Genomic DNA, 15,262 nt, shown 5'->3' on the forward strand with positions numbered 1-15,262 from the left:
TCCTATATCTGTATTCCTATGCAAGGCTTGTGGTTATGCAATTGGGTTTATATTTACTTGTTGTCATCAAATTTCCCCTTGGTGATCAATAAAGTACTCCGTTTTCTTTATTTTTTATAACCCTTTTTAATTTCTAGATTAAGTCCATTCATGTGTTACCAGCAGGGCGCCACCATGATTGTTGTATTTTCAGCACTGTTTTGTTTTCATGAGATATGCCTTCTGTCTAGCTACCCTACCCCATAGCCCAGATATGTGAAGAATGAGAGATTGTCACATGCAGGTAGTGACCAAGTACTTGCCAGATATTCCTGAAGCTCCTTTAATATTTCCGTAGGTCTTGCCGATATTTTTTTTGTCTTGTCCTTTCATCAGTTTTCGAAGGGATGTCCTGTTTTTGGTATGTCACTGTGGTTCCCCTTCCCCATTTTCTCCACTTGTTGATGATGGACTTCAGTGTTTCATGGTATATCTTGTGCTTTGAAAATTATTTTGTACTGCTGTCTTGATCTCCTTTTGACAAGACAATAAGCTTTTGATAAGCTCTTTGCAGACCATGGCTTCAACATCTGAACTTTTCTTTTTAATAGTATTAGACTGCACTTTGTCACTTGTCCTCTTTCCATATTGGCTGCTGTCTTTTGTCTTTTTGTGCCTAAATTTGTGATGTGATGATGTGTCTGAGCTGGTGTATGAATTCATTACACGTCAACCTGTTGTTAAGCTATGTAGCTAGTTAACATTAACTCCATATGTGTAATGTCATTGAGTGAGCCCTGTTCAAGCCATGGAGGAGCAATGAAAGAAGGTGAATTATATAATTTCCATGTCTAATGGGGAAAATGAATCTGGATTTGCTGTGGAAAAGACTGTCTGCTTGATATGTTACCATGCTTTAGTGTTGAAGGAAAAGGGCAATTTGGAGCGCCATCACGCCAATTCAAGGACTCGAGCGAAATGTGACAGAGAAGAATTTAATAGTTAAACTTGGTTTTAAAAGCCGAGCATTTACTTTTACACAAAACCCGCTGAGACAGCAAAAGGTACTACTGAAGTTTTATTCCGTGTTGACCATCACCAGGCCAAGTACAAGAAACTTTTTCACTGTCTGTGAGGTTTTAAAAGAAGTGCTGACCGTCTCCACTCACACATTATTCACAGATTTTAAAAACAAGGAAGAACACAAAAATAGCAGTTTACATTGTTCTGCTTGGTTCAGCAATGGTAATTAGAAAAGTGAGTTTGTTTTCTGAGGACATTTATTATCAGAATCTCAAGGAATTACAAAAAGCCCAATACACTACTTTTTTCACAAATGAAAATTATGAAAGCCTAGCATAAGAGTGATGGACCCCTGATCAACTGCATTAGGCTGGCAGTCTCAAGTTATGCTCCAAATTACACGGCACTATCCGAGAGATTTCATGCACAACCATCACATTAATTGAATGAATCAAAATATTAACAATTTGGCATGTATGATTTGAACTGTACACTCAGTGTATGTATTCAATTCAATTGTATGTGTAGAACAATGGACATTGTCACAAAGCAGCTTTACAGAAATCCAGATATAAAATTTTTATTTAAATTCATCACTAATGAACAAGGCAGAGGCCATAGTGTCAAGGAAAAATTCCCTGAGGTGACAAGATGAAGAAATCTTGAGAGGAACCAGTCTCAAAAGGGACCTCAACCTTGTCTGTGTGGCACCAGATATTGTGAATATAAGTCATTGCACTTCTGTAACTGTATATTATAAAGTCAAGCTCTATTTAAGTGTTGATTGAACAGGGCTGGCAGTAATAAGGCCAATTAATAAAATAAAACCCCATTATGAATGCAGTTTCATAGATTTGGGGAATTAGTATTAGGCTGTGGTGCAGGTGGTAGAGCAGGTTGTCCACTAATTGTAGGGTTGGCGGTTCAATTCCCGGCCCGGATGACTCCACATGCTGAAGTGTCCTTGGGCAAGACACTGAATCCCAAGTTGCTCCCGATGGCAAGTTAACGCCTTGCATGGCAGCTCTGCTACCATTGGTGTGTGTGTGTGAATGGGTGAACGAGACACAGTGTAAAGCGCTTTGGATAAAAGTGCTATATAAGTGCGCCATTTACCATTTCGTAACTATGGGGGCACATACATTTTCACACAGGCCGAGTTGGTATTGGATAACATTTTTGCTTTATTATTTAATGCTTCAACATTATCATTTAAAAACTGTATTTTGTGTTTACTCAGGTTGCCTTTGTTTTATTTTTAATTTTGTTTTAATTTCTGAAACAATATAATATGAGATGTACACAAAAACAGAATAAATCAAAACTAACTAAATAAACAAAATACAATAACTTTTTCACAGCACTGTACATTGTGTGCAGAGTGCAAGCAGGGACTATATCTGGATAAGGGTGCCCTGGGAGGGTGCCAGTTACTCTAACAACACATCTGTGTGGACGACAACATTCAATCATCCCAGTTTAACAAAACACTCTATGCCCAGGAATTATCCAGATATATTCCTTTAACTAATAGAAGGGTTTATTAACAAAAGGCTTGACTAAACAAATAGGTTTTCAGCTTGGACGTAAAGACAGAAACTGTGTCTGAGTCCCGAACATATATTGGAAGGTTGTTCCATAACTGTGTAGCATTCTGAGAGAAATTAATCAATAATCCAACAACAAACAAAAGTATGGTAACAAAAGCATGAGCTAGTTGTTCTGCGTCATCATAGGGACATTGTTTCTTATCTAAGTAATATTTAATATTTCTGAGATGACAGAAGTGGGCATAGAACAGAGCCTTGTGGAACAACAAACAACACTTCAGTAGGTATAAAGAACACTTTACGTCTACAAACTGAGAATGATCAGCCAGGTGAGGGCCATTCCCTTAACTCTGTTCAAATTTTGACTTCCAAAGTTATCTTGTACTCGAAAAAACATTGAAGACCATTGTTAGAATATTTTTGTCCTCTTACTTTATAATCCTTATTTTTGCTTTTTTAACAGAAAACATCATATGCAATGTAGCTTTAAGGTGCCACCCTTGAATATAGCCAGTGATATAAATATAGACTTGTACTGCTGATGTATTTGGTAAATAAATAAAGGAAAGTGAATTATAAATCGCTACAGTGTTTAGTGTACTACCCCTCCCTCCAGGAGTGCTTCCAGTTCATCTTGCCTGCCCTGCCTCATGCCATCGACCTTCTGCGTGATGCTATAGTGAAAGTGAAGGAGGTTCACAATGCGCTGGAGGACCTGCCCTCACCCCCACCACCCCTGTCACCTCCCCCTGTCACCAGCCCACATAAGCAGACTGAGGACAAGGGTATTCAGTGCGAGGAGGAAGAGGAGGAAAAGAAGGACAGTGGAGTTGCCTCGACCGAGGATAGTGGCTCCTCACATATCACAGCAGCAGCTATTGCTGCAAAGGTGGGAATGTTTGATGTCTAGTGCTAACTGCAAGACTAAGCCTGTGGACATTATTAGCTTGGCCTTAAATTAGTCCTGTTTGGCCTGTCTGTTAAAATTAGTACAGATGTTAGTTATGTTGATTTCAAATTTTGTTAAACTTTTTAGTTTTCATTTGTTTAGCATTGATTTTTAGCTAAATGCAAGAGGTTCTTATAATCCGGTTGATGAGGCTGGTCAAAGCATTACCTCCATCTTCCCCCTTTGTTCAAGCATGTGTCTTTGTTGATCCGTGCTGTGCATATGATTGTGTGTCAATTGACTCATGCCATGTTCATCATCAGAGTGTGTTCCATCCCACCCATGCTGTTGTTATGGCCAAAGGTGGGCAGCCGTTGACTTGCTTCGTCCCTCCCACCACCCTTCCCTCTCATTTCACCTGCTCCTGTGGAGACCAGGTAGGTGAAACCTGTTTATATTGACGCCAGCATAAATGTTTACAACTTTATTTATTTCCCCACCAAAATATTTTTCTCTCTTTTGAGAAGTGCTGCAAGAGCAACATAAAAAGATGGGAATTAATTGGCAAATTCTCACCAAAAAAAAAAAAAAAAAATCACACAATCAGTATTCTCATTGTAGGATAAATTTTTAAATGAAAGCATCAGGTTCTAAATGATACTTTATCAATGCAACCATACCTATTACTCATGGATTAATAGCTAGAAGTTATCACACAGGTTTTAGTGACCAAATGGATAAACATAGCTGATGCTGTGCTTTTCACAATGTGTTGCATTACTGTAGCAATGTTTGATAATTCACCGTAATACTTTGAAGTTGAAATACCAAGCATGATGCAATTCAGTCTAGTTATCTCAGATTGTGAATATTTCTTTTCTTCTGCTGGACTTCAGTAATGTCAAATGCTTCATTCATTATGATATTTTAGGCTGGCTTGAAAAGACAGTCAAGTTATACAGACAAGTACTTCACAGGTTTAGATCCTATTTTTCAGACCATTACCAGGTAGTTGGTATGAATGGAACTTCTTCAGAGCCCTCAACCCTGTAGATCTCAAGGCTTTTCTCTGTCCAGGAGCGTGGCATACTGTCCAGTGCCTTCGTGTAGTCCATGTTGTTGATAGATTCTTCTTTCTTGACAGGACTTCTGCAAATATTACTTTGTTGCTGAGCAGCTGCTCTTTGCATCCATAGCTTCCACTCATTCAGTGCTTGTGTTCAGCAGGTAGTAACCTGTTCTAATCCAGTAAACTGTAGGTTCTCTAACTGATGATGGTATTGAGGATTTTTTTTTTAATGAAAAAAATTGGGGCACGTGTATTGATTTATCCTAGTATCTCTTGAAGGACTGTGCTTGATTTTGGTGGACACCTGGCAAGATCTTGATCCAGAAGTTGCTGGTATTGATGATGGTAGCAGTGGTCTCTTTGATGTTGATGTCTAACCATTCCTGGTGCTCTGTACCATCATTAAGTTTTTGGTTCCAGACAGCAGTTTCATTTTGAATTTTGACATTTTCCCAGATCTAGGTCCGTCGGTTTTGATCTCTTTGATTGTGGGTAGTTCATGTTGATCATCATCTTTTCCAGCTCATGATAGAACTTTGCATCTTCCTTGAAGGTATTATTTTGATTGAAGAACTTGGTTCTCTTGTCAAGATTACTGAATGTCTGGACTTAGCTCTTAGCTTTGTCCGCGTATGGCACGAGACTGATCTTCTTGGTGGCAGCTCGTGAAAGGAACAATGGCACGCTCCTTCCCTCCGTAGTGCTAGGGTCTTTTCCTTGGGCAAGAGAGAATAACCCTTTTGGGCTCCAAGCTAGGTGGGGAATAAGGATAAAACAAAAAACTTAAAATATGGCTTCAAAACATGCTTCCAAAAAGTAGTTTCTAGACTTGGATATAGACTGCATCTTAGAGAATAAATGTTTACTCATGCAAAATAGTGAAAAGTGGACAAGGTTTATAATCCTCGAAGCAGTATCACCGGATATGCCAGTCACTAAACTTTTCCCATTTGCTGTACATAAGGGTATCACAGGAATAGCAGGAAGAGTGAAAGAAGTGAAAAAGTTACGATCTGGACAAATTCTAATGGAATGCTGTAAAAGGCAAATGCTGAGAATTTACTATGTGCCAGAGTTCAAATAAAGACATCACCTCATCCTACATTAAACTACAGCAAAGAAGTGATCCGTTCTAAAAAAATAAATAAATAAAATAATTAGATGCTATAGACAAAGATGAAATTACCTGTGAGCTCAAACCCCAAAGAGTAGTAAATGTGAAAAGGATAATAATCAAAAGAGAGGAACGAGTTATCAAAACTGGTACATACATCCTCACTTTTAATAAGCCCCTTCCCCAGAAAGAATCCAAATCGGATATTTGTGTGATATTTATTTGTGCCCAACCCACTGAGGTGTTTTAAATGTCAAAGATATGGACATGGGTCAAATAGTTCCAAAGATAAAAGCATCTGTGCAAGTTTGGTGAAGACCACAACACGGAAAACTGCCAAAAACGAAGGAATGAAGGTAATGCAGAGAATCAGATGCACAAAGATCAGTTATCCCAACACAAGGAGAATGGTAGAAGTTGTCCCTCTTTCTACACTGAATAAAACACATGCCTCCATTCACAAGAAATCTGTGAAGTCCATGGAATGCCAGACCGACTTCGCCTAGATGCACAAAGATAAACCTCAAAATGTTAACAGCAATAAATCTCTCCCAAGGACCAAGAATACAGGAACCCAAAGTGAATCTATCGCAATCAATTCTTAGTCTAATCTGAACTCAACAGAAAACCAAACTTCAAATAGAAATACACGAAGATTAAGTTGTTTGCAAGCAAAAGACAAAATAGCAAATACAAACCAAAGATGTCGAAATTAAAGAAACAGATTAGAAGTTCATCCCCAAAAGGAAAAATCAGGGGAAATATTCCTGTTTTTCATAAGTGAGAATGGAAAATATTTTTATCCAATGGAACTGTTATGGACTTGGGGCAAAAGTTGCAACGCTTAGTTACAGTTCTCAACCCCCTTCGGTTTTGTCTTCAGGAGAAAAAACTACCACCAGATTTTACTTTCTCTTTTAAAAAGTTTATAAGTTTAAATACTTTTGTCCTAGTAATAGACAGACATCTGATGGCACAGCCATTTTAATCAGAAACAATGTGATTTTATAGTCACATCAATGTGAACAGTATGTAATCAACATTACAGTATGTTCCATATACATCCCACCGAATCTTACTGTTACACACAAGGACCTGGATGGCCTAGTAGCTCAATTTCCTTCTCCATATATACTCATGGGAGACTTTAATAGTCATAACACACTTTATGGGGAAACACCCATTGTGACACCAAAGGAAAGAGATTAGAAGAATTTCTAGACAATCATGCCTTATGACTCCGAAATAATTGATCCAGCACTTAACCCAGGGCACGGAACATACTCGGCAGTTGACCTAATAATTTGTGAACCTGAATTATAGCAACCACTTTCCATTAATATTAACTCTAAAAGGAAGGGAAGAAGCTCTAAAAATAAAAAGATGTCAGTTTAAAAAAGTTAACTGGTATCGATCCAGATGCTATTAAACATTTCACCAGTACGCTCATCTCCACAGCAAATGAAATAATTTCAAAAACATATCCAAACCCAAAATGCAAACGGATGCCATAGTTTGATGACAAATACAAGATGGCTATAAAAGAACGGAAGAAGGCTGAAAGATAATTCTTCAGAAGGCCAGCAAGTGAAAATCTTGTTAAGGTTAAAATAAGTAGGGCGCAAGCTTGAAGAATAATAAATGAAGCTAAAAGGAAAAGTTGGAGACAATTTTTATCTGGTCCGACATCAAGTACCTCAACAAAAAAGGTCTGGAATCTGATTCACAGGATGAAGGGCAGGAATGATGGAGCTCAAATTCAGCACATCATACAGTGAGGGAAAAAAGTATTTGATCCCCTGCTGATTTTGTACGTTTGCCCACTGACAAAGAAATGATCAGTCTATAATTTTAATGGTAGTTCTATTTGAACATTGAGAGACAGAATAACAACAAAAAAATCCAGAAAAACACATGTCAAAAATTTTATAAATTAATTTGCATTTTAATGAGGGAAAAAAGTATTTGACCCCTTCTCAATCAGAAAGATTTCTGGCTCCCAGGTGTCTTTTATACAGGTAACGAGCTGAGATTAGGAGCGCACTCTTAAAGGGAGTGCTCCTAATATCAGTTTGTTACCTGTATAAAAGACACCTGTCCACAGAAGCAATCAATCAATCAGATTCCAAACTCTCCACCATGGCCAAGACCAAAGAGCTCTCCAAGGATGTCAGGGACAAGACTGTAGACCTACACAAGTCTGGAATGGGCTACAAGACCATTGCCAAGCAGCTTGGTGAGAAGGGGACAACAGTTGGTGCGATTATTCGCAAATGGAAGAAGCACAAAAGAACTGTCAATCTCCCTTGGCCTGGGGCTCCATGCAAGATCTCACCTCGTGGAGTTGCAGTGATCATGAGAACAGTGAGGAATCAGCCCAGAACTACACAGGAGGATCTTGTCAATGATCTCAAGGCAGCTGGGACCATAGTCACAAAGAAAACAATTGGTAACACACTACGCCGTGAAGGACTGAAATCCTGCAGCGCCCGCAAGGTCCGCTGCTCAAGAAAGCACATATACATGCCCGTCTGAAGATTGCCAATGAACATCTGAATGATTCAGAGGACAACTGGGTGAAAGTGTTGAGGTCAGATGAGACCAAAATGGAGCTCTTTGGCATCAACTCAACTGGCCGTGTTTGGAGGAGGAGGAATGCTGCCTATGACCCCTGGAACACCATCCCCACCGTCAAACATGGATGTGGAAACATTATGCTTTGGGGTTTTTTTTCTGCTAAGGGGACAGGACAACTTCACCGCATCAAAGGGACGATGGACGGGGCCATGTACCGTCAAATCTTGGGTGAAAACCTCCTTCCCTCAGACAGGGCATTGAAAATGAGTCGTGGATGGGTATTCCAGCATGACAATGACCCAAAACACACGGCCAAGGCAACAAAGGAGTGGCTCAAGAAGAAGCACATTAAGGTCCTGGAGTGGCCTAGCCAGTCTCCAGTCCTTAATCCCATAGAAAATCTGTGGAGAGAGCTGAAGGTTCGAGTTGCCAAACGTCAGCCTCGAAACCTTAATGATTTGGAGAAGATCTGCAAAGAGGAGTGGGACAAAATCCCTCCTGAGATGTGTGCAAACCTGGTGGCCAACTACAAGAAACGTCTGACCTCTGTGATTGCCAACAAGGGTTTTTAAACCAAGTACTAAGTCATGTTTTGCAGAGGGGTCAAATACTTATTTCCCTCATTAAAATGCAAATCAATTTATAACATTTTTGACGTGCGTTTTTCTGGATTTTTTTGTTGTTATTCTGTCTCTCACTGTTCAAATAAATCTACCATTAAAGTTATAGACGGATCATTTCTTTGTCAGCGGGCAAACCTACAAAATCAGCAGGGGATCAAATACTTTTTTCCCTCACTGTATATCAAGATACTATTCTACTGCAAAACAGGAGATTGAAAATACCCTAGCAGAAACTTTTGAAAAGAACTCCAGCATTGGAAATTGCCTTAATACCTTCCAAGTTTTATTAGCACAGGATGAAAATAAAGGTATAAATTCTCATCTAATAATAAGGAACCTTATTATCAACTGTTCACAATGGAAGAATTGACACAAGCTATAAACAGAGCACAAGATACGGCAGTAGGACAAGATGATATCCACAGTTTTTTAAAAATCTGCCTCACATTGTCCTGTCTTTACTGCTAAAACTTTTTAACTTGATTGGGATATCAGGGAATATTCCACTCTCTTGGAAAGAAGCAATAATCATTCCCATCCCAAAAGCAGGAAAAGATCCACAGGGCTCTACAGTAACAATTTCTTTTAGGAACACTTCTGCTCCTAATTACAAAAATTTAGGAGCACGGTTGAAGTTTAGGGTTTTTAAAAAAATTTTTTTTTATAAGAGATGGTAACGTTAATGTGCCACAATATAACACACAAGTAGACTTGAGAGAACTTGAGCTGGTAAATTATGACAGAATTTAGGAACACAGTGTGAGCCATGACAAATTACTTTACCTTCTGACAAACTAAGTTTAATATTTTCAGTTAATTTTACAGGCTGCATGCAAAAAACAACAACCGTTAACCTGTTCCACCTTGTAAACAAATATAAAAAACCTCAATGTTCAGTCTGTTCCTCTTAAATATATTTAAAGCTACACTATTAGCCATTTTCCACTGTCATGGTTCTCGGCTGGAGCCAATTCTCGAACTGCTCTGCGTATATTGTGTATATATCTGAATAATCTCATATAGGATGTGATTGGTTGAGTTCATTTACCAGTCAGATGCAAAGCACTTTAGTTTAATGTTGTTCATTACAGATGCTCCGATCAGGATTTTTACAGCCGATACCGATTTCTTGTCATCTTGATCGACCGATACCAATCCAGATACCAATCTTTTTTTTGTTTAAGCTTTAATCAGGAGATCTATCATAAACAGTTATATGTAAGCTCTCTGCTCATGGTCATTGTTAATTGAATTAAAGTAATAGCAATGAGAAATACTGTTGGTTAATTGATAAATAAACAAGCTTAAAATATTTATTTTTAAATATCTTAAACAATAAAGTCCTAAGTAAAAGTAGACTAACACAAAAATGATCCATATTAGGAAAAAGAAGGCAAATAGCCTAGTAAGATATTCAAATTGATATTAAATGCAACCCATGGTAATTAAACATTATTTCATTTCTCATTTTATTTATATTTTATGAATTTATTATATCTATTTTTTATATTAAATTATTTATTTATAATTAAGCACATTTTCTGTCTTTACATTTTATTAGTTTTTTTGTTTGTTTATCAGTTGTTCCTTTTAGATGGGTTTCCCCAGTACAGTGTTGCCATGTCTGCTGCTAATATTGCATTTTTTGGGAGATTAAATCTAAAGATGAAAACTGGAGTTGACTTTTCTAGTGATATCTGGCAACCGTAATCTTAAATGAAGTGAAAGCGCTGTCTATTAGAGTTGGTGAATGGAGAGCGGCAGCATACTGTATGTTTACAGACTGAACAGTGGCTACTCTTGATTATGATTGGTGAGGAGTTATTTAATAAATAAGTTTGAATTAAACCCCACCTTGTAGCGTTAGCATTATTATTAATTTACTGCCGTCCAATGCCGCTGTGTCTGCACTAGCAGGTCACAGCCGCAGGTTCAGGTCATTTTACGTGATCAATAAAAGATGGCCATATGGCTCCTTTACAGTATTTGCACACTTGTTTGGTTGACTGAGGTGATGAAAAGCAGTGCGAAAGTAACTGTTGCATGGTGTAGATGCATTTTGGACTTGTAGTTTTTATTCCAATTGTACTTTACAACTCCAGATAGGTCACTCGCACCGGTGCGCCTAAATATTTTTTCACAGTCGCACAAAGTACTTTTTCAGTTGCAAATTCGAGTGAAATGGTTGCACTGTAGAGCCCTGAACATAATAACCAACAATTACTGCCCAATAGCTCTGACAAGTTGCTTATGCAAAATCATGGAGAGAATAGTTAATGAACATCTAATATGGATCCTGGAATCGCAACATCTTTTTAAGTAAAGTTCAGTGTGGCTTTAGAAAAGAAAGAAGTACTGTTGATCACCTCATCAGCCTTGAAAGCTACATACGAGATGCTTTCATCAGAAAATAACATGCAGTGGCAGTCTTTTTTGACTTGGAGACAGCTTATGACACCACTTGGACGTTCAGTATTTTAAAGGATATATGCAAACTTGGTTTTAGAGGACACCCATTTTTATTGCTTTTTTTTATTTTTTATCAGACAGACATTTTAAATTCAGAACAGGTAATACCATATCTGACCCACATAAACAAGATCTAGGAGTACCACAAGGAAGCATTTTATCATTTACAATTTTTAGCATCAAAATCAACGGGATAGATATCGGGCCTGGAAATTCATTGCAGTCTTTATATGGATGACATTGGCATTTGCTACAAAGGCAAATACATGAATAACATTGAACAGAAAATGTAGCTGACAATCAACAGAATGCAATCCTGGTCAGTATCACAATTTTAAATCTTCAAAGACCAAAACTGTTTGTATGTATTTTTGCCAGCTAGAGATATTCATGGATGGTGAACACATCAGCGTGGTTAGAGAAACCAAATTCAGTAAAACTTTCTATGAATCCCATGCATATAACGAATTATAGCCCCATTTATAATTATTTATAAGCAAGTATTACTGCTCTATAGACACATTTATAACGACACTTCGTTATAATAAGTTATAGCTACATATATATTATTGTTATAATTACTTATAAGTGATACACGTGCTTTTTCAGTGCCCAAGCTCATAATGCATTATACACCAATTTATATTTAATTAGTCAGTCTTATGGTTCCATTAATGTATTAATAAAAATGCAGCCTGCATTTTTCTAATGTTATTATATTGTGTTTATAATGACTTATTGGTAAAGCAAATTTATTTCTAGGTCCAATTAGTGAATTATTTTATATTTTTGTTGATCTTTGTGTTGCCTTATAAATACTTATTGTGAGCTAGAATACAATTACTAACCTTTATAAATGCATCATTGATGGCTTTACGTAAAGTGAAATCATAGGATGCAGTTTCCATAATGCAAATGTTAATAAAACCCAAAGATGTGCCTATTGCACAAATAGAACATGTCCAGATGGCACAAACCACCAATACAATACAATGCAATTTCACAAATCTAAAGTTTGAAACTTACTCATCTCATTTAGCCTTTACTGAAATCAGCACCAGAGCCCTATTAGCATTGCATGGCATAAAGAAGGTGCTGTTTCCACCTCCTATGACAGGAATGTGGGATTTGATTTTAGGTGGCAAAAATAACTATTTACAACAAATATGAAAGTGCAAAATATAAACTAGTATATTTAAAACATGAACAAAAGTGAAAAAAACCCCTGAATTAAAAAAAAATTAAGCATCAGAGACTAGTGCGTATCATTTAGCTTGGCTGACCTTGACATCTCAACTCGGTGAAACAAAGATGGGCCAAAATTTTGCTCTCGTCTCACCACACTACACTGTCCCAGTATTTCATAGGCTTGTCCAATTGAGTTGTAGCAAACTTTAAATGAGCTTCAACATGCCTTTTCTTCAGTAATGGAGTCTTGCGGAGTGAGCGTAAGCAGTGGAGTGCATTGCCTATGGTTTTCACTGTGATGATGGTACCTGCTGCCTTCAAGTGTTTCTGGAGCTCTTTCTGAGTGGTCCTTGGCTCTTGGGCTATTCTTCTAAATATTCTTCTGACTCCCTGGTCAGAATCTAGAGCCTATTCCAGGGAGCATTGAGCACAAGGCGGGATATACCCTGGAAGGGTGCCAATCCATTGTAGAGCACAATCACATACACATTCACACACCCATTCATACACTATGGCCACTTTGGACCTGCCAATCAGCCTACCATACATGTCTTTGGACTGGGGGAGGAAACGGGAGTACCTGGAGGAAACCCCCGCAGCATGGAGAGAACATGCAAACTCCACACACAGGGCAGCAGTGGGAATTGAACCCCCAGCCCTGTCAGAATTGGGTACCACAGCAGATAAAAACTCTGAAAATTCTTGAAAATATGTGTTATAATTTAGGGGTGTTATATATATATATATATATATATATATATATATATATATATATATATATATATATATATATATATATATAATGTATATGTATGTGTGTGTGTGTGTGTGTGTGTGTGTGTACAAATAACTGGACTAATTAAATCTAACTTAAACAGCTGTAACTAAAACTATAATAGCTTTCTACTGTTAATAAGTGGCATTTGAATCAATTTCTGAACATTGTGGCAACCCCTCTGTCCCTAACCACAGTCCGTGGAGGACTCAAAAAGTTAAAGCCACATGGAGAGGCTTCCGATAAATGGTCCAAATCACCAGAATTGAGCCAAGTTTCTGTCACAAACAAAAAGTCCAGTTCCTGGGAGGAAATAAAGTCTTTTTTGAGATGGACCTAGCATTTAGTAAGGCCACCTTCAAATTGTAAACCATAGAGGGAGTTATTAATTTCCGGACTCTGTAGTTAAACAAAATCCAAAGTTTGGAAATTCATTCCATCTCTGTAGAAATGCGGACTTGATGACCTGCAATGAGGCATTAATATTGTTGAATCTGGGTGCTCCGGTACAACATAACGGAGGAATGAGTACCTTTGTTCGTCCTGTCCTGGTGTAAAACCCCGAACAACAGCTATCTGGTAAAGATTCCGGTTGATCTTCTCTTTCTCAGCAAAACACCACCTCTCTTGTCCTGTTTCCTATGGTGTTTCTTTTAATGAATTATACAGTCCGGTATACAACAGATATTTGCCGGTAAGCACACAAGAAATGGCCATTCTAATCGCTTCTGTCCTCATGAATTCCAGCAACATGCGTCTGTTTGCAAAGTTATGAATGCTAATAAGGTAGTTGTGATCATAAGTATAAAGTGATGTAACTCTTAGTACAGACAAACAAAGAAACAGGAAAAGAACAAACATCAAATACACCAGGCAATGGCTTGTTGACACACAGGCTGGTGCCATCTTTACCAAGAGGACATTGAAAAGGAATGAAAAATAATGAGGATTCCAGACAGTTATGCTTTTTATTTCATTATTAAAACTCTTGTTATAACTAGGGATTCAAATTGACAGTTAAATATCAAAACATTTCATCTTTTTAATACTAATGTAAGAATATCAATATGTTTAACATACAGAATGTATGCCTTCTGACATTATGCCCTGCTCACTGGCCTGGTATGACCGTATATGACACAGGCAGGCAGACAGAAATGTACAAAAGAGACTGATTGCACCTGTTGTGTTATCCTATGTAAGTGATTCTTTCTGTTAAAAACAAAAACAGAATGGGGTTGAATTATTTATTTCACATATACAGTCTCCTCCAGAACTATTGGACGATTTTTACTATACACTGAAGACTTTTGGATTTGAGCTCAAAAGTTGAATGAGATTATACAGTGGATATAAAATTCTACACACCCCTGTTAAAATTGTTGGTTTTTATGATGTAAAAACATTAAACTGTATTAAAATCAACCCTTTTCACCTTTATTGTGAAATTGCAACACATAAATGTCAAGTGACAAACACCCAGAAATGGTTGGTTTATTGATTTATTTATTTACTTACTTACTTCCAAAACCCAGCATTATACCCAATTATAAAATGGTGTGCACACTTGCGCAAATAACTGGCACACCCTTTTATAATTGGGAATGTGGCAGTGTTCAGAATCAAATAATCACATTCAAACTCATGTTAAATACTAATTAATATACCCTTGCCATCAATTAAAGTGACTGATTACCCCTAAATGTAAAGTACAGCTGTTTCTGTAGGATTTTCTTGGTAACATCCAGCTGGAAAAGACATGGACCACAAAGAGCTTACAAAGCAGGTACGGGTTCTCATTGTTGAAAAATATCAATTCAATTGCTAATACAGTAATCAACAAGTGGAAAAAATATAGCATGACTGTTCTAAGAAAAGGATGTCCCTCTGAGAAGATCTGGAGAAAACTGGTCAGGGAGGCTGCCAAGAGATCTACAGCAACATAAAAAAAAATTGCAGCAATTTCTGGCAAGTGCTGGTCACATGTGACGACAATCTCCTGAATT

The 15,262-nt window shown here is 37.6% G+C and overlaps 1 protein-coding gene across 15 annotated transcripts in view; it reads left to right on the forward strand.

Moving 5' to 3' along the window:
- LOC108270253 (gephyrin) overlaps positions 1-15,262 on the forward strand; it is a 118,287-nt gene that overhangs the window by 34,267 nt on the left and 68,758 nt on the right. For all 15 annotated transcript variants that reach the window (XR_008396937.1, XR_008396938.1, XM_017476741.3 and 12 more), the window contains 2 exons: positions 3,169-3,441; positions 3,765-3,878. Coding sequence is in view for 13 of the 15 variants with exons in the window: in XM_017476741.3 (XP_017332230.1) it covers positions 3,169-3,441; positions 3,765-3,878 (387 nt within the window). In the remaining 2 variants the exon portion in view is untranslated. The remainder of the gene's footprint in view (positions 1-3,168; positions 3,442-3,764; positions 3,879-15,262) is intronic.

The sequence above is a fragment of the Ictalurus punctatus genome, chromosome 9, assembly GCF_001660625.3.
Source record: "Ictalurus punctatus breed USDA103 chromosome 9, Coco_2.0, whole genome shotgun sequence".
Classification (NCBI taxonomy): domain Eukaryota; kingdom Metazoa; phylum Chordata; class Actinopteri; order Siluriformes; family Ictaluridae; genus Ictalurus; species Ictalurus punctatus.